This window comes from Octopus bimaculoides, chromosome 5 (assembly GCF_001194135.2).
Source record: "Octopus bimaculoides isolate UCB-OBI-ISO-001 chromosome 5, ASM119413v2, whole genome shotgun sequence".
NCBI lineage: Eukaryota > Metazoa > Mollusca > Cephalopoda > Octopoda > Octopodidae > Octopus > Octopus bimaculoides.
Window position 1 is genome coordinate 65,351,171 of NC_068985.1, and position 23,617 is coordinate 65,374,787.

General features: G+C 37.3%; 1 protein-coding gene across 1 annotated transcript in view; it reads right to left on the reverse strand.

The window, feature by feature from the left end:
* LOC106884092 (uridine 5'-monophosphate synthase) overlaps window positions 1–23,617 on the reverse strand; it is a 116,627-nt gene that overhangs the window by 38,445 nt on the left and 54,565 nt on the right. The window contains exon 7 of the mRNA XM_014935312.2: window positions 12,990–13,119. Within this exon, the coding sequence (XP_014790798.1) occupies window positions 12,990–13,119 (130 nt within the window). The remainder of the gene's footprint in view (window positions 1–12,989; window positions 13,120–23,617) is intronic.

Consider the following 23,617-nt stretch of genomic DNA (forward strand, 5'->3'; position numbering starts at 1 on the left):
ATATATGGGTGCAGGGGCAGGCGTGGCTGTGTGGTAAAAAGCTTGCTTTCCAACCACATGGTTCCAGGTTCAGTCCCACTATGTGGCACCTTGGGCAAGTGTCTTTTACTATAGTCTCAGGCTGACCAAAGCCTTGTGAGTGGATTTGGTAGACGAAAACTGAAATAAGTCCGACATATATATGAATATATGTGTATGTGTGTGTGTTTGTCCCCCTATCACCATTTGATAACCGGTGTTGGTGTATTTATGTTCCTGTAACTTAGCAGTTTGACAAAAGAGACCAATAGAATAAGTACTAGGCTTACAAAGAATAAGTCCTGGGATTGATTTCTTTGACAAAAAACCCTTTAAGGTAGTGCTCCAGCATGGCCAGTCATATATATATATATATATATATATATATATATAGAGAGAGAGAGAGAGAGAGAGAGAAAATGTGATGTCATAAACATGAACAAAAAGAAAAATGACAACATAGGAGGGATGTTTGTGTGTGTGTGTGTAGTACTGCTTCCTGTGCTCTGCAGGATTACAGTAAATCAGTCTAGTACAGAGAGACAACAGGGTAACACTGTAAGTTGGAAAGGTGAAAGGGGTGAGTGAAGTATAGTGTCGGAATGAAACAATGGATGCTAAGCTAAGAGAAGTCAAGGCACTTGTGAACATGACAGGAGGAATGAATAGGTAGAAGAAAGTGACATTAGCTTGATCGAGAAGCAAAAAAAGGAAAATGAAAAGTTGAGGCAGCTGAGATTTTAATAGATTACATGAACTGTAAGGAGACCCTTGGAAATTCTCGTTTTAAATTCCAGAAAATTTCAAAAATTCCCCCCAAAGTCTCTTTTGGGACAATACAGAAATTGTCATGGTTTGATGGTTTTAAGATGAATGGATGGATATACAAATAGATGGGTAGAGAGACAGATAGATACATACATGGGACTTACTGGTGGTGTGTGGTCTGTGTATAGCCTTGTTACTAGTTCTTGGGTTAAGTATAACTTAACATGTGTGAGAGCTTTTGAATCTATAATTCTTCATCAGACATTCAATGGTGGTTATTGCTGGCATTGGTCAAAAGTTCTGGAGGCAGTAGATGAATTTTCAGCTGTCAAGTTCATTCCAGCAGTTGAGGTTGGGTGCCTTCTTTTTGACGAAGTGTGCCTCCTTTATTCATAGGCTGACTGTATCCATTCCCCTTGCCAGTATACAGGTGGAGAAATCCCCATCACAGTGCTGGTGATGTTGCCTGAGATACACCAGCATATTATGGTAAATCAAGCCAGACATCTTAATTTGATAAGCAAAGCAACAGCATATTCTCTAGGTGGAGAGAGTTGGCTTTGTGAAGCACAAGCAAAGTTCACTATAATCGAGTTCATAGTGCATGTTGTTCAGTAACAGAAAGACAAAAAAAAAATCTATGGCAATGAAATAATAGTGATGGGGACAGGTGGAGGGTACCACTAGAGGACTCTAACTGGAGCTTTCGATATATGGTAGTAAGAAGTAGATGGCTGTTCTATGAAATACTTGTGAGCAGTAATTTCACAGTTTGTCCTCTTCTTAACTACAAATCAGTATTTTTAGGATGACACTGCTTTTCCGTGTATGGAAGGGGCCTAGAAAATGTACCTTAAAAATTGTTTGCTCACTCAATCCTGTCATCTTACTGCAGATGACTGGATGTCCAGCCATACAGGTGAGAAAATGAAGAAAACAAAATAGAAATGACTAATGAGTGGTTATTGACAAAGATCCACATAAAACTACTCGAGAACTGGCAAAAGAACTTCAAGTTAGCCAGAAAACTGCCTGCAACCACTTGCACGTGATCAGAAAATCAAAAAAGCTCAACAAATGGGTACCATACAATTTGAATGAAAATCAGAAAATGCGAAGATATGAAATTTGCTTGTTGCTTCTTCATAACCAGACCGATCCATTTCTCAACAGTATTGTAACAAGCAATGAAAAGTGGATTCTATACAATGATAAAAACGTTCTTCACAGTGGTTGGACCAAAATGAAGGACCAAAAACTTTCCCTAAACCCAAGATCTTCAAAAAGAAGGTTATGGTGATTGTTTGGTGGTGAACTGCAGGACTCATCCACTATAACTTCCTAAACCCCAGAAAAATCATTGCTGCAGAAACATATTGCCATGAAATTGCCAAAATGAATGAACAACTGCTACTCCTCTGTCCCAAACTGGTCAACAGAAGAGGGCCAATCATCCTTCATGACAATGCTTGACCACACATTTCACTAATAATGCTCCAGAAGTTGAGGGAACTTGGCTAGGAAGTTCTTCTCCACCCAGCTTATTCCCCAGACCTCTCTCCTACCAACTACCACAATTTCAAGCACCTTGATGGTTTCTTGCAAAAGAAGGAGTTCAAAAATCAAACCAATGCTGAAAGTGCATTCAAAGAGTTCATCAGCTCCAGAACTCCAGATTTTATTTTACCAGAATAAACAAACTTGCAACTTGTTAGCAAAAATGTGTTGATTGTAATGGTACTTACTTTGATGAATAAAATTTCCGCATTGTTGAAATATATTGTGATGAATTTCATGTTTCAAAACATTGCTTACATTTTACTCAGCCTGATAGTATTTGTTTATCTCACAAAGGCCTTTGACAACTAGAAAACTTGGTGTAAATGTTTAGCTGTATAAACTGTGTACAAAGTGCATTCAGCAATGATTTTAGCAATGCATTTAGCATGAAGGTAGATGTCCATCAATAACTCCTCCTATTATTCATAGTTCTGTAGGTTATCATAGAGGAGTTTTAGACTAGCTGGGTGTTCATATGCTTATAATCTAGTTTTTATAATTGTATCTATTATGGAATTAGAGAAGAAATGCCAGATCAGGAAGAAAATTCTAGAATTGCGAGGCCTTATGGTAAACTAAGCAAAGACTAAGGTGTCAGTAAGTAGGAAAGAAATTGGTTTCTTCGTTGGCAACAATGATCTTCTTTGGGTGAAAAGCAGATTATATGATGCTTGCATTCAAACTGTGACGTTGCATGGTAGTGAGACATGGATCTTGAATGTAGAAGACTTATGAAGACTAGAAAGAAATGGACCCAGTATACTCTAATGGATGCGTAATGTTAGAGTGCATGAAGAAGAGAAAATAATAAAATTGTCTTCTGAGGTTTCAGATGTAATGTGGAAGAGAAAAGACTGTGCTGGTTCAGGTATATGATGTGTATGGGGGATTAATGCTGCATATTGTAGTGTAAATGCTCTGACTTAGTGGAAACAGTGGAAGAGGGAGACTAAAGAAGACTTGGAATGAAATGATTAAAACTGATCTGAATATGTTGCCTGTCATAAAGGAAATGACAAAGGATCATATTGATTGGTAAGGCAAGAGAAGATCTCACCATTCACATAAGCATGATGAAACACACTTTCAACTTCTCTCACTTAGGCCTATTTATAAGATCAGACTGTCCACCACTCTCTCCTAGCAATATATGAAGATATTGATGGAAATATTTTAATATATATGTTAGAGCAGTAAGCCAGCTAGGTTAGGAGGACAGATATGTATATAGAAGGAGAAAGACAGAAAAAAGGGGCAAAAAGAAGAGGATATGTAAAGTGAGATAATAGGGAGGGGAGAAAGGATGTACAAGTGTATTGAAAGAAAATGGGATAGTTTTGTTTGTTTACATACAAAATCTAAGGAATGTATCTGATTGAGAAGGTCAGGAATTTGGGGATGAGGATGAAATGAACTAGGTGTCAGGGTGTGGTTAAGAGTTTTAGCAGTGGAAAGAATTAGTAGTAAATGGTATAAAGATGTCATGTCAAAGTGCTTTGGACTAAATAATAATAATGATGATAACCACACACACACATATAGACATATATATATATATATATATATATATATATATATGTGAGTAAAAATAAATACAAAAAAGGTGGTTTTTTTGTATGATTGTGTATAGAGGAATATATTATTTTGTTTAAAAGAGTTCCAACACTGTCTGTTTTTTATGTTTTATTTATATTCCTGCAGAACCAATGTGGGGTATAGAATATGGAATATACAATATATAATATAATATACAATATATAATATAAAATAAAATAAAAATGGATGGCACCATGAAAGAAAGTATTGAATGTAGATGAAATATTGAGTGTTCAATATAAAGGATCAAATATATAAATATATATATATATATATAGGTTCAAAAAAGGAAAAAGACAAAAAAAAACGTGTGATACAGATTGTGTTACTAGATGCTCAGGAAAGGATATATATACACACATACATAAGCATATATACATATACATACATATATAAACATGCATCTGCCTGCTACCTTCTCCCATGTGTGACAAACTGACCAGCTGAGTTGTCTTGTTTCTTCGCCTTTAACTGTACATCATCCATCTATATGCGTTTATACCCTGTTAATACTAACCAGCCTTTAATTTAATCTAATTTAATCTCACTTATATGTTGTAGAAGACAATTGCATTTGCATGGATGATGGCTCACTTGCAGTTAGTGATTCTGCAAAGAAAGAGGCTTGGAAGCAACACTTTCAAAGGTTACTTCATGTGGAGAACATATGGAAGAAAGAGTGTCTGCCTAATGTGGACACCACAGAGGGAACAGCTGTCCAAATAGACAGTAAATTGCTAGATAAAGCCATGAAGGATATGAAGACAGGGAAAGTCCATCAGGAATCACTGCTAAGATGCTTAAGATATCTGGTGGAATGGGATATGGTCTAGTCACCTATATAGTTAATCAGCTGCCCACATGGGAGTTATACCCAATGACTGGTGTAACTACAAAAGTAAAGGAGACGCTGCAGACAGAAATATTACAGAAATATCAAATTGTTGGATCAGGTGATGAAAGTTTCAGAGGGTCATAGCTCTATTAATAAGAAAGAGAGTTAGTCTAGATAAGATGCACTTTGGTTTTGTGCCATGGAGAAGCACTACTGATGCTATATTCTTGGTAAGACAGCTGCAGCACAAGTACTTAGCCAAAAATAAACTTCTGTACCTGGTTTTTGTTGATATGGAGGAAGCCTTTGACAAGGTCCCCCACTCCATTAGCTGGTGGTCAATGCAGAAGCTAGGGATAGATGAGTGGTTGGTAAGAGCCATACAAGCCATGCACAGGGATGATGTCAGGAACAAGTATATCAATGAATTCAGTGTACAAGTAGAAGTTTGCCAGAGAGTGGTTCTCAGCTTCTTCTTGTTCATCATAGTCCCCCAGGCCGTAACAAGGGAATTTAAAATGGGCTACCTTTGGGGGCTCCTCTATGCTAATGATCCTGCTCTTATAGCGGAATCACAACCAGAATTAGAGAAGAAATTTCAGGTGTAGAAGCAAGGTCTGGAATAAAAGGGCCATAGAGTTAACTTAGCAAAAACCAAAGTCTTAGTAAGTAGGAAGACTGACAAATCGCTAATCCTTTCAGGGAGATGTTCCTGCTCAATATGTAGAAAAGGTGGAGGTAGAAACTCCATAAGGTGTACCCAGTGCAAGCTATGAACACATAAGTCATGCAACAGTGTCAGATGAAGGTTAACAAAGAAAGCAGTCTTTGTATGGGGCAGATGTGTAGGCACAATAAACACTAGGAATGTACAAAGAATAGACTTCATGAAATGCCCAGTGGAATATTTAGAAGGTGTAGATAGCTTCCATTAGCTAGGTAACCAAAGATGTACCTACTAAATGGTCTGGGCAAAGTTCAGAGAGTTGCTACCTTTGTTGGTAAAAAAGGGCTTCTCATTCAGAGTGAAAGGTGGATTGTAGGATGCCTGTGTGTGAACAGCCATGCTACATAGTAGTGAAACATGGGCTGTAGCTGCAGAGAACATGTGAAGGCTAGAAAGAAATGAAGCTAGTACACTCTACTGGATGTGCACATAACACAGAGTGTAAGTGTCTTAAGAAGAAAATTGGGTATAAGTAGCATCAGACATAGAGTGTAAGAAAGAAGATTGCACTGGTATGGTCATATGATGCATATGGATGAGGACAGTTGCGTAAAGAAGTGCTGATCTGTAAATGTGGAGGGAGACTCAGGGAGACATGGGATAAGGTGGTAAAATATGATCTTTGGATGTTGAGTCTCATGCAGGTAATGACAAGTGACCAAGATTTTTAAAGATTTGCTGTGCTTCAAAAGTTACATCAAGCTAAGTGAAATCATAACCATAACCAGTGTTGGTGACACGTAAAAGGCATTCATGGCAATGACATGTGAAAGTCACTCAGCACACTCTGTGGAGTGGCTAGCATTAGGAAGGGCATCCAGCCATAGAAACAAATCCAAAACAGACAGGAGCCTAGTGCAGCTCCCCCAGTCTACCAGTTCCAGTCAAACCATCTAACCCATGCTGGCATGAAAAATGAGCATGGAATGATGACATACATACATACATGCATGGAAGGAAGGAAGTAATGTAAACATTTTATATATTAAAGACTTTTGTCTCATTCATGGAGACTCCTCAGATATGAGTTTTACAGAACATTTCTTTGCCTTTTATAGAAATCTATAAGAGGATGTTTTGTTTTGTTTAGAAAAGGAGAAAGAGAAAAGAGGAAAGAAGGGAGGAGAGGAAGAAAGAGAGGAAGACAGAAAGGACAGAAAAAAAAAGAGAAAAGAAAGAGAGAAAGAAAGAAAGTATTTGGGGCTGGTCTAAAACACTCGAAGGTGGTGCTTCAGCATGGCTGCAGTTAAATGACTGATACAAGTAAAAGAATACACTTACACATACATCCAAAGCTTCTCTCTCTCCCACTATATACATACTAACACGCTTGTAGATATACACATACATACACTCACACATACATAAAGCAATATATGTGTGTGTATATGGATTCCATATCAGAGCTAGACGAAAAATTCCAGGTGTGGAAGAAAATCTTGGAATCTAAGAGCCTTATGGTTAACTTAGCAAAGACAAAGGTCCTAGTAAGTAAGAAAACTGACAGGACTCTACCCCACCCTGGTAGGTGGCCCTGTTCAATTTGTAGGAAAGGTGTAGGCAGGAACTCCATACAATGTGCCCAGTGCAAGTTATGGACTTACCAGAGATGCAATGGGTCATTTGGAAGATGCACAGGAACCTTAAAAATTTGAGAAATTGATTCTCTCAAATGCCCTGGTGGATCATTAGACGTAGTAGATAATTTCTGCTACCAAGAGGACCAAATTAATAGTGGGTAAGATGCAGAGTGTGACAGCTAGAATAAGAATAGGATGGAAGAAATTCAGGGAGCTGCTACCTCTCTTGGCCATGAAAGGTTTCTCTCTCCAAGTGAAACAAAGATTGTACGACGCATGTATACAGACATGGGTCCTGAATGCAGAGGACATGCAATGGTTAGAAAGGAATGAGGGTAGTATGCTCCACTGGATGTGTAATGTAAGTGTACATGTTCAACAGAGTGTCAGTGTTCTGAGAGAGAAGTTAGGCATAAGAGGAATTGGTTTGTACAAGAGAGGAAACTGCACTAGTTTGGGCATGTGATGTGGATGGATGCTGACAGCTCCATGGAGAAGTGCCGATCTCTCAAAGTGGATGGAACATGTGTAAGTGGGAGACCCAGGAAGACATAGGATGAAGTACTGAAAAACAACCTCAGGAAGCTAGACTTTTCAGATGAGATAACAAAGGACTGAGATACCTGGCCATACTCAAGAAGACCCATATCCTACAGCAGAAGTGTTAAGACTGATCCTTCTGGTGATGTAAAGAACTCATGGTGGTGCTATGCAAAAGTACCTGTGTGGTGCTATGTAAAAGAGCCCATGCAGCAACACATAAAAGTGTCCATGTGGTCACACGTAAAAGCACTTATGTGGTGCCACATAAAAGCATCCAGCACACTCTGTAAAGTGGTTGGCATTAGGAAGGGCATCCAGTCGTAGAAACCACACCAAATCAGACTGGAGTCTGGTGCAACCCCGCTAGCTTGCCAGCTCTGGTCACACCATACAACCCATGCCTGCATGGATAACGGATGTTAAATGGTGATGATGATACACAGACACACACAGGTACATACATACATACATACACATCTCTCTATCCACCCATCCACCTACTCACATATATATATTATACATACACACATTGCATATGTACACCCAAACACATATACACACATGTGCACACTCATACACACACACTCACACATCTGTTTGTATGTATGTATATTTTATACCATCCAGGTGTTTTGAATGTAAGTTGAGGACTGAAAAAGTGATTCTTAAGTAAGTATAGTCACAATTATAAAATATGAAAGAAATCCAAAAAGTTTAAGTCCAATATAAAATGAAAACACACTTGTCCAACGTTAATTAATTTCATACAAAATGATACGCTTGGAGAGGGTCAAACTTGAGTATTGAAGTACTCACATTACCCCTTAAAATTAATACATGAAGGAATTATAAAGGCAATGAAACTGGACATCACACAACTGACGACACCAAAGAAAAAAAAAGAAATAACATACTTTTCCATTTATCAACACACTGAAGTAACCAACATTTTTCACACTATAAAAGCAAACTTACAAATACCCCTACAAAGCCCCAAAATGAAAAATCTGGTTGATGAAAACCTTTTTACGAAACAGTAAATGTAAACCCAAAATATCTTAAAAAACATCTCATGAGGGCAAAATTCACATCAATGATTCAGAATTCTTCATGAAGGACAGTGGAGATAACAAATGTGGAACATGTAACAACAACTTCAAATATTTGGACAGTGATTTCCACATAAAATTTAAAAGTTGATTTTCCTTCAAATAAATGCAGATATGAACTGTAAGACACAGAATCTCATATACTGCATAACCTGCCCCGACTGCAAGGAAAATTATATTGGCGAAACCAACAATTCCCTTTGCCATCGTGCAAAAATACAGAGACTGCATATCTGACAAAAGGAACAATACAAGATACCACTGAATAAGCATCTGGAAATATATGGAGACAACAAATTCAAGATCTTTCCCTTCTATAAATGCTTGAGGGGTGACCCAAAGTTCCGAAACGCAATGGAACTGATTTTTGTCAAAAAATTCTCAGTGAAATTAAACATATGAAAGAAAAGTGAAGACATTTCCCCCTTTTTTTCTCTCTGCTCTTCTGTATATATATTTATCCTCTTAACTTAGTAGCCAACTTACTGCTCTCTTTACTCTTTTACTTGCTTCAGTCATTTGACTGTGGCCATGCTGGAGCACTGACTTTAGAGCAAATCGACCCCAGGACTTATTCTTTGTAAGCCTAGTACTTATTCTATCGGTCTTTTTTACCGAACCGCTAAGTTACGGGGACATAAACACACCACCATCGGTTGTCAAGCGATGCTGGGGGGACAAACACACACACACATACATATATATATACACATATATGACGGGCTTCTTTCAGTTTCCGTCTACCAAATCCACTCACAAGGCTTTGGTCAGCCTGGGCTATAGTAGAAGACACTTACCCAAGATACCACGCAGTGGGACTGAACCCAGGACCATGTGGTTGGTAAGCAAGTTACTTGCCACACAGCCACTCCTGCGCTCTAATCATAAATATATTGAAATGTTTCCATCAATTTCTTTCATATTTTTGAAATGCTTTAACAGACGAAGGTTTACATAATGGATGCATTTCCTATTATACCTTACAAAAACCTGAAAGATACGTATTGAATGATTTCAAAATATTACTACTTGGTTTGACTTCATTATTACAACTAATACTACTCAATACCAGTACAAACTAGCCTGACTAGACTCCACTAATGCAGATATCCTAGCAACGATTTGGAATAGTCTGTTACACTTGACTCAAATCAAAACTTTTGGTACCATATATGTGTGTTCACATGTGCACTACTGAGCTTTTTACCCAACTTCTTCCCCAAGACCCCTCCCCACTGTCCTCCATTGCAGTTTTTCTTTGATATCACTAATCTTTCTCACTATCCTGAATTATTTCATTTGATATCCATCATCCCTCATCCTTAATACTGTCCTCTTCACCCCCATTTTACATTAACCCCTCCTCTCCCAAGTCATCTCACCTCTACCACCATACATCTCTAAACATGATTCCAAAACAAATAGAATAAAAGGCATCTGTAACTTTCAAACAATACAGGGACAAAATCAAGATAGGTCAGAAACAGCTAGATGCTGTACAACAAATGAGAAGAAACTCCATGTCTTGATCCTCAATTTGCAGAATGTGTAAATCTTCCCTTTTGTCTCTTCTCTAAGTATACTTGGACACCTAGCTTCCCTCTAGTAATGCTCGCTGATTCTACATTTTTTCCAGTCTTTCCAAGCCTACCTCTTAGGCTTAAAATCAACTGTGTCATTCTACCATTATGTCACATTCATTCTGGATGAAAGCTTGCATCAACTGGCCTACTGTCCTGAGCAGGTTATTCCATAAGAATTTCCTGTCATCTGTGCTTTCAGTCTCTATCCACATTTCTCTATCATGCACATCAGCTAGAATTTCTCTAAATCTATGACCTACAACAAGTTCATTTAGCTTCCATGGCTTCCTTCTCTACACTCATCTCTGAGTCTGCCTAGCACTCTGAAGCCACTAACCACTAATTTATGCTGGATAATGCATTTTACACAAAGGTCTGCCTTTCTAATTTCCTGTCTCACCAAAATAGGGACATCATTGTAAATGCTAAATATATAATCTGATTTTATAAAATACTTTTTTCAAATTTACTTAGAATTATAATTTACATGGCAGATGCACAGGAACAATAAGCACTAAGGACTCACTGGAATTAGATTCTCTAAAATGCCCAGGAGACCCTCTTAAGATTGTAGATAGTTTCGGTTATCTAGGTAACCAAATTAGCAGTGCTGGACGAGGTTCTGAAAGTATTGTTGCTAAAATAAGAATAGGATGGAGGCGGTTCAGAGACCTATTACCTTTGTTGACAATAAAAGGACTCTTTCTCAGAGTGAAAAGCAGATTGTATGATGCTTGTGTATGAACAGCATGACACCATGGTAGTGAGATATATGCTCTGAATGCAGAAGAGAGGTGTAGACAAGAGAGGAATGAAGCCAATACGTTACAACCGATATGCAACATCAGTGTGCATGTACAACAAGTGCAAATGTGCTAAGAGAAGAGTTGAGCATAAGAGGAGGTTGATGCTGCATGCAAGAGAGAAGGCTACGTTGGTTTGGGTATGTGATGTGTATGAATGAAGACAGTTATATAAAGAAGTACCGATTACTTATAGTGGATGGTACCCGTGGAAAGAGATCCAGGAAGACATGGGATGAGGTAATGAGGAGCGATCTAAAGATATTAGGCCTCAAACAGATGACAATGGACAAAGATGTCTCGCAATATGAGGTTCATGAGAAGGCCAAAATACCTCAGCAAAACTGAGTTCGGGAAGAGCTGTGTGTTTCACCTACATGTAACAATAATATTTTTCACACACACTACCCCAATAAACCAAATTATATCTTTTCTTTTTCATGCACTTCGTTTATCTCTCTCTTCCCACTCCTGCAGTCCAGTCCTGTCCTCCCTGCCCACTGTATCATTACTATCTTGTTGTGCCTCCTCAACAGACCTAGGTTTCACCAATCACAACATCCGCCTTCCCCACCTCTTTGCATTCACATGAACTTCCAGTTTGTGCATCCTTGACAGTGCTCTGTCATCCCATTTATATTCTCATTCCCACACTGACACATCACCACCATCTCTCTGACTCTCTTTCACTCACTCACTTTCTCTTTCTTTGACTGAGGTAACCACGAATTTCCTCTACAGCAAGACACCTGTTTCTGTCCCTCTGTCATACTCTAACCTCTCATCACCTGGCAGAAAGTCACCTCTTCCAATATCCCTCTACCTCTGAAAGGAACTTTGTCTTGCAAGTTACTTGGTGACCTTGTCAGTGCTAGTGCCACATAAAAATTGTCCAGTCCATACTGTAATGTGATTGGCATTTAGCAGTAAAAACAATGCCAAAGCAACGTCACCGGTGCTGGTGTCACATGAAAAGCACCCAGTATACTCTGTAAAGTGGCTAGCATTAGGAAGGGCATCTGGTCATAAAAACCATGTCAAAACAGATAGTGGAGCTTGGTGCAGCCTTCTGGCTTAACATCTCCTGTCAGCATGGAAGATGGATGTTAAGTGATGATGGTGGTGGTGGTGGTGGTGGTGGTGTGGTGTAAAGTGAAGTGACAAGTTTTGAATAATTATATCAATAAATCATTACTGCATGTGTGTATTTGTGAATATATTCAATTTTGTGGCTTTGCTCAAAATTAAATTCCAGTATTTCCTGCTATTTTATGTTTATGATGCATCTGTTTATATTCATTTAAGTTCAATTCAAAAGTCAATAATATGCACAATTCTTATTACAATTTCATATAACAATTTTGATGTATACATAGCTGAATATGAGCTAAAGACTCATTTAATATTATGATGCTTAAATAATTTTGTTTTACTGAATTTACTTATAAGTAGATTCACTTTGAATCAAAAATTATGCAACAAATTTAAGTATAGTTTATTGTGTTCTAAAAGCTACATTTTCATATGTCAATGAATAAAAAAGTTCCAGTTATTTTATGAAATCAGTTACAATTCAAGATTATTTAAAAATTTAATTGAAACATTTAGGAGTATATTTTAGTTAGAAATATGATAATAAAAGATAAGTATTAAGCATTTTAAACTTGTAATGCTTTCATATCATGCAATTGCTACTATTATAACCACCTGATATTGTAATTTCTATTTCTGTCAACATATGGAGTATAGATATCTGGATTTCTATGCATGATATCCAGAATGATCCCAGAGTTAGTAAAAGTAGTAAATTAGTTATTTCATAATAAATGTGATGTGGTATAATTTGAGGGTAGCTTCCTATACTTACCTTTTTCAAGCCCTTAATCACACCATCCCCTGGTACAGAATGTGCATTTACTAAGTGAGCCCAACTGGAAATAAGATAAACACCTCCAGTATATTGATGAAACACAGTAGAACCAATGTCTGAGAATTTTCTGAAATAAATTAAAAATACATAGAAAATGGTTTAAAATGAGAAAATAGGGGTTGTACATAAAATATTTGAAAAGTACAAATGTTGATTTCTACACACAATTGCTTTTCATATGTAATTTTGAGAAAACATCATGCTGCTATGTGTTGCTAGTTGTTGACAATGCATTCATTTTTTCATCTTGTTTCTGATACAACCATTTGAATGAATAAATGTAATGTGAATTTAATCCTGATGAACAATAATCAATACTGCATTCCATTTTTTTCAAGTAAAAGAATATTACAGATAGAACTTTAGCAAATTTTCATCTTGAGATGAAATTCCCATTTGAAGTTGAACTTTTACTCAATGTGAATGGTACTCTTACTTCAAAGATTGAAAAAGCACTACCTTTCTCAGATTACATTGATGCTATGTTTCTTCAGCATGTTTAAATTTTATATTAACTTGATTTGTGATGGTCGTTTAACCATAAACTGACTCTACATTCAAATATACTACTATCTCCAAGACCAGTCATGTAGCTATTGTATATGACAGTCACGATGTTAAGAATAAGCACTGCTCAAGTTCTTTTGGATAACAAGCAGGCAGCTTTACAAAGCTTAAAATGTGAACTATTTCAAATGGGTGGGTCCTCCTGCAATGCACTTTTGTTGGATATGTATTTATAAGTTAAAACAATTTTTTCAGAAAAATAATGTTGTCCTCAACAGATGCCTAACTAAGGTATTTCCAATATAGAAAGTTATTATGTAATTACTTCATTTACTGGCACCTATCTTGTTTTCTCATCTGTCACTTATACCCTCATTATGGTCTTAGGATGTGGGGGTGGGGAAAACAGAGCCTAAACAGTGTAAAAGCCACCATCTGTGCACTAGAAATAATTCATAAATTCAAAATAAAAAAAATAAACAGAAGTTAAAACACTGATTTGGCTGATATTTGTGATATTTCAAAATCAAAGGATGTTAAAGAATGTTGAAGTCACTTATTTCTTTTTGAAAACTGTAAACCATTTACAGAATTCATTTTATATGTTTATAATGGCTTGCTGTAATTAACTTTTATTAATATTATTTCTCCTTTTAAGGTGGCAAGCTGGAGGAATCATTAGCACATCAGGCAAAACACTTTGCGGTATTTTGTTAAGTCTTTACGTTCTGAGTTCAAATGGTGCCAGGGTCAACTTTGCCTTTCATCCTTTCTGGGTCAATAAAATAAGCACCAATTGAGCACTGAAATTGGCCTTGTGCCAAAATTTGAAACCAATATTATTTCTTCTTTTGTTAAAGTTTCTAAGTGAGATAAAATAAGCTAGTCTGTAGTCTTTGGTGTCTTTCACAAAGAATTTGAATTCAAATTCCAAACTGGTTCTGAATCACTCAAGATGAATGTATTCTTTTCCTATAAGATTTTTGCTAAGCAAGTTAAAATGACTTGTCGTGTCTACCATGAAATGCAACTTTACCAGCCAATTGGAATCTTTCAATTCAGGATAGCTATAAGAATTTGTAAGAATTGTATGTAAGGTGTAAATCTTTTCTGAACATCACCTTTAGAAAGCAGTTGACATAATTGCTTAATTATACCCAATAAAACTTTTACAAAAATTGTTAGGCAATAGACAAGACAAATAAACTACAAAGGAAGCTAACAATAAACCTGAGACAACAACAGAACTTTAGAAAAGTTAATTTTAAAAAATCCAAAATACCAAATAGAAAAGTGAAAATTAATTATCAAAGTCTGACAAAATCAAACCAAATACAAAATTAATCCATACCTGGTTGTTATATTACTAATGGAGGGCTAATAAATGACATTTCTATAGACCCAACTAGCACCTGCTGGTTTGAACGATGCTAAAATTGCCACTGAAAATTATTTCTGTTTGCTCAAAGAATATATAGAATAATTTTGAAAACATAAGATTTCAAAGAGCCATTTGTGGCAGTGTAAAAAGACTGGTTTCTAGTGCCAGCCCTCATGGAAGATTGCAAAATATAAATAAAAGGAAGACGAAAAGCTTTCCTGGATATATGAGTGTGATGAACAAAAGCTTATGATGTGTACTACATCAATAACTTGTTTTACTGAGTATTCAGTATCAATAAAATTTATTGAAAATGTTTATTCATTTAACAAGTACATATGAAAAACTCCTAAAAAACAAGATAAGACTTTTCATGAACAAATAGTAAAACGATTCTTATGAGAATCTCATAATCCATAAATAGAAGTTTCCATTGATGAAGCTATTATTTGGTTGTAGGTGCTCTTTTAAAAGTAGGTAACAGATTCTCAAAACCTATGAAGGTTGGGTTCATGCTGATTCACACAATGATTACATAAATAACTTAAAGGAAAAATAATTGAATTAAACCTTGGAAGTGGAGTTGTAATTGACTTGATGGAACCTTAATGTTTTTTTTTTATTTATGCCATTATATTTTTATAAGTTTTTCTCTTCCAAGAATTTATTCCTCAAACTTTGACAAATAGCATATGTGGAATAGCAGATGTTAAATGAAAGGGAATGCTTGGAGGTTTCTCAGTTCCAAAGATAATGACATCCCTTCAAGTTGGTGTTAATGCAGTTCGTAAACACGGTGAAGTGAGCAGAGATCAAAAGCCAAGTAGCAGAGTTTTCCACATGAGCTGGAAGTTAGAGGCAATCTAGTGGCAGCTAGAGCATGCCTCACTCAGTGCTCATCAAGCCATTGATGACACCTTAGCTTGATAGTTTCATAAGCTTGATAGCAGATGATTCACAGCAAGAATTTCCAGATCCATAGGAGGAATGTTACATTTCCATAGGGTGGCCACCAACTTGAACTTTGTATCTCTTTGTCTGTCTTCCAATTGATTGTTGGTCTTTAGTCAATTCCTTGTAGAAGACCACATTGACTAGGCAGAAGGGGAGGGGCATCCTGATGAGATGGCCAGCCCAGCAAAGTTGACACTTGACAATAAGAGATTTGATGCTGAAGAAGTTGCATCATTCGAAGATGGTTCAATGCGGATCCCTGTCTTCCCATGAGATGTCCAGGATGTGTTGGAGAGACCTGATGTGAAAAGATTTGAGAATCTTTGGGTGCTTGCAGTAAACCACCCATGTTTCCACACCATATAAAAGAATAGATAAAATGAAGGACTGAAACATAGCAAGTTTTGTAGGAATGGTCAGATTCTTTATGAGAATTCTGGTCCAAAACTAACCAAAAGCTGTAGATGCCTTCTGTATTTGACATTGGACCTCCTCATCATTAGAGCAATTGTTAGACAGGATGAACCTGAAGTAGGTGAATGGCAACACAATGTTGACAGTGTTGCCACCAATGCAAAGAGAGGAAACCTAAGGTGGTGAGTGGAGACCATGTTGATGGCATTACTTCTGTTTTCTAGGTGTTAACCTACAGACTGAGTTGTTGAAAAATACTTGCTATCATATTCAGGATATGCTGCATCAATTCTTGATTGTGAGTTGACAATCTACGGTCATCTGCATACTGGAACTCAAAGATCATGGCAGTCTGAGACTTAGATTCGGATTTGAGTCATCAAAGGCTGAAAACACTACCGTCCAGATAGTAGGTGACCGTGATTCCATTGTCAGGATCAAGTTCACTCCACATGAAGAGAGTATCAACTGTGATGAAGAGGTTGAAAAGAACCAGAACAAGTACACAGCTTTGTTTCACACCAATGCTGACATCAAAAAGGTCTGATTCTTGACTGCCAATGACCACACAAGCATTCATGAAATTCTTGGATGAGTTGCAAAAACTTTAGTGGACACCAACACTGCTGCAGAAGACTCCAGAGCTCACAATTTATAAGTGTTGAATGCCTTTGATAGATCAATGAAAATCAAGCAGAGATCTTAATGCTGTTCTCAACACTTCTCTTTAATTTCACATACAACATCATGCCAGTGGTACTGCAAATCCTGTGGAAACCACACTGTGACTCTTGGAGAACTCTCAAAATGAGAAAGGAGACTAATCTGGAGAAGAGAATGTCAGAATTTTCCCAGCCACATCTAAAAGGGAAATCCCACAATTATTTCCACAGATAGAGGAATCACCCTTTTTCATATAGATGGAGATGTTTCCACTTCTAAGGAAGGAAGCTGGCATCCCAGGCAGCCTTGGATAGTCTGTGATGGCTGCGCAGTGCGATGCCACCATACTTGTAGATTTCAGGAGCAATTTTGTCTGACCCAGGTGACCTCCTTAAAGGAGAATGGAGCATATAATCTCTAAATGATGGTGGGGTTGAGAAAATGACTTAGAGCTGCTGGATCAACTTCATGGTACCAGTTGAAAAGATCTTTCAAATGTTGTGCCCTTTGAAAGAGGATCTAATCAGAATCCTTCAGAAGTGTTCTCATCAGTACTACAAACAGGTACATTGTACTTGGATGATGGACCATAGAATACTTTGATGGCTCCATAAAAGTAGTGACTGTCATTGGAGTCAGAGTAGCAATGAATCTCTATGGCTTTCTTGATCCACTAGCTCTTCTCTATTTGCTGCTCAAGGCATTGGACATCAGAGAGAGGTGAATGCTACTCATCCCAAAGAAGTGAGGACAAAGGACTTACAAGAAATACATCATACGCTTTCTTCTTTGCTACAAGGAGATCACAGATTTCTGCCTAATTATCATCAAACCAGTCATGATGATAGCATTTGGTAAAGCAGAAAGTGTCTGTGGCAGCAGCAAGCAGTAGATCACAAAGAGAGAGCCATGCATCTTTGATGTTCAATTCAGAAGGAGCAGAAGGTTTTTAAGTGCATCTCCACCTTGCTTTGCTTGAGACTTGAGATTACAGTTGGGCCTAGGTTTTGGAGGCTTGAGATGAGCTTGTGAGCATATCTGAAGGTAGAGTCAAAACTGAATGAGACAGTGGTCAGTCCAACATTTGGATTCATGCACACGAGGTCTGATCAAAAAGTATCCAAACTGTTGCCATAATAACGAAGCTACAGCATGCGAAGTGAAAGTATTTGACAAAGACTAACTTTGAACTCTAAAGTTGTCATGGTGATACCTGCTCAGAGGCCTATGCAAAGTTGCAGAAAGTGTATGGACAGGAGTGTATGAACCACATACAAGTGTACGAGTGGTTCAGACATTTGCAAGATGGCCAAAAAAGTGTTGATAGTGACAAACGTTCTGGGAGACCCACAACCTGCAGAACTGAGCAAAACATTGCAGATGTGCATGTAGCTATGAGAGGAAATTGTTGCATCACCATCCATGAGTATCAGAGGATGTGCAGATTAGTTATGGTTCAGTTCAGTCACTGAAGATTTGGATATTAGTCTGCCAAGTTCGTGCCACAACTAAGACACTCAGGTTTCAGATGCACAAGATTTTGATTGTGTTAAGAACAATGAAAAATTTTTGAAAACTTAGCATAGGCCTCTGAACAGACATCACCAAGCTTTTGGCAAAATTTGATGCCGATTCTCTGCTCAACTTTCTCTGTCATGGTCAATGCAATGATCACATGCTACACACCTTCCTTTCAAGCACTACTATAAACAGCGGAAGTGAGCTAGAATGCTAAAACTTAGTGTGCATGCACAGCAGAGTTCAAGGTCAATTTGTGCTAAGCGGCTTCACTCTCTGTGGTTTAGCTTCATTACTACGGCAACAGTCCGGATATTTATTGATCAGACTATGTGTGTGTGTGTGTGTGTGTGTTTGTGTGTGTGTGTGTGTGTTTGTGTGGGGGGGGGTGTTCACTCATTAACAAAAACTTATCTGGTCATGGGGAAATATCACCTTACTGAGAAACAGGAGAGACTTAGCAACAAGTGGGGTATGGTATTGAAGGATATGAAAGTGTGATAGAACAGGTGCAAGTGTTGTGCTGATGAGGTGAATACATGGCTTCCCCAGCTGGGGAGGGGGGAGAGAGAGAGAGAGATGAAGTTAGGGTATATGAGAGAGAGAAATAGGATAGAGGAAGGTGGATAGATAAATGTGCTAAAGTAAAATTAGTGTGACAGATAATTAGAAGGGGATTGAGTCAGATGCAGTGAATGTCAGTTTGGGGAGGAGAAGTGAAGAAAAAGAAATAAGAATGGGTCATGGGGGAGAAGATGATAAAGGACAGTAGAGGGAGTACCATATGAAGTAGTGTCGGTAACACAGAAGGTTGATGGAGGGATGGGTATCAGAAGATAAGTTATATTAGGGAAGCCTTGACAGGACAACAATGTTGGAATATTCAAAAACAAGTTCTAGAAATACTGGAATTTGTCTTTAAAGAAAACTAGGAAATGAAATTCATGCCATCAACTGAATGAAATAAGCTTACACATTAATACACAGAAACACATATAATAGTAGTTCACAATACAAGTTAGCCAAAATTTGTGACACAACAGTTAAATTAAAATTACAGATAAATAAAAAATAAGAATAAGGTAGATTTAAAAAAGTACTTATAAATCAAATTTATATATATATATATATATATATATATATATACTAGCAGAGGCATCCAGCATCGCCAGGAGATAGAATTGTTCCTTATATATTGGAAGAAAAAATCTGGGATACAACTTATTCTTTAAATGGGAAATCAATTCTGAATTCATAACACAAAATAATAATGATGATGATGATGATGATGATGACGATGATGATGATGATGATGATATACAGCCATGTGTTGAGAGATATTCTTTGGGGTTTGGATAATTCACCTTTGGAAACATGGGTGTTTTGTTCAACATCCTTAACCTTTTCATTACTGTATTTATTTTGAGATGGTCTGTGTTTCTTTCAATTACTTTTACTAAGAATTTAGTAAAATAACTTAGTTATTATTCAGCTAGTGTTAGACTAAGGTTTGGCGAAAAATTTTAATTCAAAACTTATGAAAACACGACATTTGTAATCAGAGCCAGAGCCGGTTTCTAAAAGTGGGATGAGCTACTCGATCTGAAGAAAATTCAAACTGGGCCCCACCTACAAAGTCATGCACTGTTTATCTTGATATGAGATCACTATGTCACACACTTACGGTTGTGATGAATGTGCTTAGTGTACCCTTATCAGATGGGTAGTCATTATAAATATACTAGACATTGTATATTTTACCCGTGTCACGTTGATGGCATGCATTGCTCTCTCACTCAATGATAATAAAAAATGAAAATACAAAATTTGCCACTTTTATGAAAGGAGATAAATTCTATCACATATGTTGAAGGAAATTATGTAAGAGCTTCCAGGTAAAAAACATTCTTTGTTTTGTGGTTTAGAGCATAGACAAATAAGTCTTGCAAACCCTGGAGCAACCAACATAAAGTTGACCATGAGAAAAGCAAGGCTCAATTAAGTGCAAGTCAGTAGATTTCAAAGTCTGACCTTGAGCTTTATTAATAGACATTGCAAAGCAAGGTTACACCGGGAATTGTGTTCATTTGAACTGAAATGGTATGTCTGTTGGTTTAACTGGAATTCTTGGAATGAAAACCTCTTCCCCAGAGGCACATCCAGTGATGATGGTAGCTTCTATCACATTAGGTGATAATGTCTTCACAATCAACCTTATCCCATTGCATAATTCAGGAGGATCTAAATTTCTTAAAAGCAAAAAAGTTTTATGTGGAGGAGTGCCATGTAGTTCAAGAGAATTAAGGAACTTTGATTTTCATCAAGGACTGAATCAACTAATATGTACTCTTTAATGACTGTTGGAATCTTATTCATTAATTCATGGTCAATATTTGCTACTGACCCATTTTTTGGAGCAAGAATTGCTCTTTCACACACCCATTTATGTGAATTATACTTATTACTTCAGTCTGGAAATACCCTTTTCATCAATTCAGCTGAGGAATTCACCATGATAGCAATATGAGCCAAACTGATATCACCATTCCCATCAAATGGTACATTTCCATTTCTTAATTGGAGGAGCCAAGTTGAAAACTGTTCTGCATATTGGTCCCGCTCACATGTTAGTATTTAACCCTTTCAATACTAACCTGGCCATAACCAGCTTACCAACTCGGCTGTAGCCAGCCAAGAGTACCCATTGTTATTTAAATGTAAATTTGAACCCAAATCTCGTTAGTACATTTGTGAAAACATGTGATTTCACTTTGTAAATAGTTGAGTTATTGTATCTGACATTGTTTGGCGTGATATTTGAACTCGGTGAATTTTGGAAGACTTTTTTCCACATTTTTTCAGCATTAATTTTTTTCAGCTTTGAAAATGGAGTGGTGTTTCATGCTACCAAGCAGTGATTCCGAATTTGAAGGCTTTTCAATGGAAGATATGGAGATATCGAGGAAAAGAATGAATGAAGTACAAAAGCATGTGGTGAACGAAAATGAATTGGATATTTTTGTATCCAAAACCGAAAGCACGATTCGGAAGAAACTGAAAGTGGCAACAGCAACATTGACAGCGAGGATGATTTTACACCAGAATGGAGTAAAAACTTTTAAAATGTTTTTATTAACATTTTTTCTAAGGAGACAGGGTCTACCTATAGTCTTTCTCAGGAAGCGAAACCATTAGACATTTTCTTCTTATTTTTTTTCCAGCATGCTTGTTTGAAGCGATCACTGTGTAAATAAACTGTTACGCAGAATGTAAACAAGCTGGAAAAAAAGATAGCTTGTGGTTTCCCACAACCGTAGAAGAAATACGGGCATTTCTTGCCAGAATTACAAATTACTGGAGCAATCAGGAACCTTTTGGCAATCAGTATGTTTCCAGTATTATGACCCAAATATGATTTGTGAAACTGAACCAGTATTTACATGTGAGAGACACTAGCAGTACCCCAGTGCGTGGAGAACCAAACTTTGATCCCTTATTTAAAATAAGACCCCCTCATCAACTGCATTCAAAATGCATATAAAACATTTTACAACCCATGAGAGATACTTATCCGTCGATGAGGGCATGGTGGGGTATAAAGGAAGGGTATGCTTCTGATAGTATATGCCAGGAAAGCCCATGGGGGATCTAAGTTTGAAAAATTTGTGAAGCAAATACTGGGTACTGCTGTGGATTTAGCTTTTATACAGGGAAAAGAGACAATAATGTTAGTCAGCATGGCCTGGGATATGATGTGGTCTGGAATTTATCATTTCCATACCATAACCAGGGCCGTATATTATTTTTTGACCGATTTTTTAGTTCAGTCAAACTTGCAGTAGATTTAGAAGCTGTGGCAATGAATACATGTGCTATAGTAATTGCTAGTAGAAAAGAGCTGCCGCTGGATATAAAGAAAAGCAAAATTGAAAAAAAGAGGTGAAATAATTCAACAGCAGAAAGTAAATCTGCTAACAACCACATACAGAGATAAGAGGCAGATAAATTTTCTATCTACCAGTATACAACCACTTGTAGATGAAAATGGCACCCCATTTGTGAACCTTGATTATAACAGGTACATGGGCAGTGTGGATCGGCTGAACTAGATGATGAGTTATTATCCAGTTGGTAGACCAGGTAATAAATAGTGGCGATACCTGGTTTGGTATATAGTAAACATGAGCATTGTAAATGTATTTATATTATATACCAAATCAGGATGGGTTTGCAAATGGTGCAATCGTCTGCAGTTCCGAGCAGATGTAGCAATGCAGTTGAGGGCAGGTTATTCCTCTAGAAAAATAACTGCAGGAAGGAAAACCAAAGCCTGCCAAAGAGATATCCCTCTAAGTTCAGCCGATCTACATAAATTAGAAAAAATCAGGGATCACAAAAAGCAATGCCATGAATGTCTACATCAACAAAGAAAAACCCCCAGTGGACGGCCAGTTGAAACGTCTTTTCAATGTGCATTCTGCAAGGTTGCAGTATGTAGAGTGGGATATTTTACAACTTTCCATGATAGAAATATTGTGTGAATATTGTATATATGTATAATTAGATTGTATAAATATTTTTCAAATTTACTTAGTTTTACTTTTTATTTTAATTTACCTGTAATTTTAATTTGCTTGTAAGGTGAGTGACCAGTTTTGATTTAATTTCTATTGCAAATCATTGTTATATATGTTCCCATGTATTCATGTATGTGTGTCTCATTCCAGGGAGAAAAACTAGAGGTAGTTGATAGCTTCCGCTATCTGGGTGACCAAGTTTGTAGTGGGGGAGGGTGCTCTGAAAGTGTAGGTGCTAGAATAAGAATAGCCTGGGAAAAGTTTAGAGAGCTCTTACCTCTGCTGGTGACAAAGGACCTCTCACTCAGAGAAAAAGGCAGACTGTATGACGCATGTGTACGAACAGCTATGCTACATGGCAGTGAAACATGGGCTGTGACTGCTGAGGACATGTGTAAGCTCACAAGGAATGAAGCCAGTATCCTCCGATGGATGAGTAATGTCAGTGTGCATACCCAACAGAGTGTAAGTATCTTGAGAGAAAAGCTGAACATAAGAAGCATCAGTTGTGGCATGCAAGAGAGACGATTGCGCTGGTATGGACATGTGGT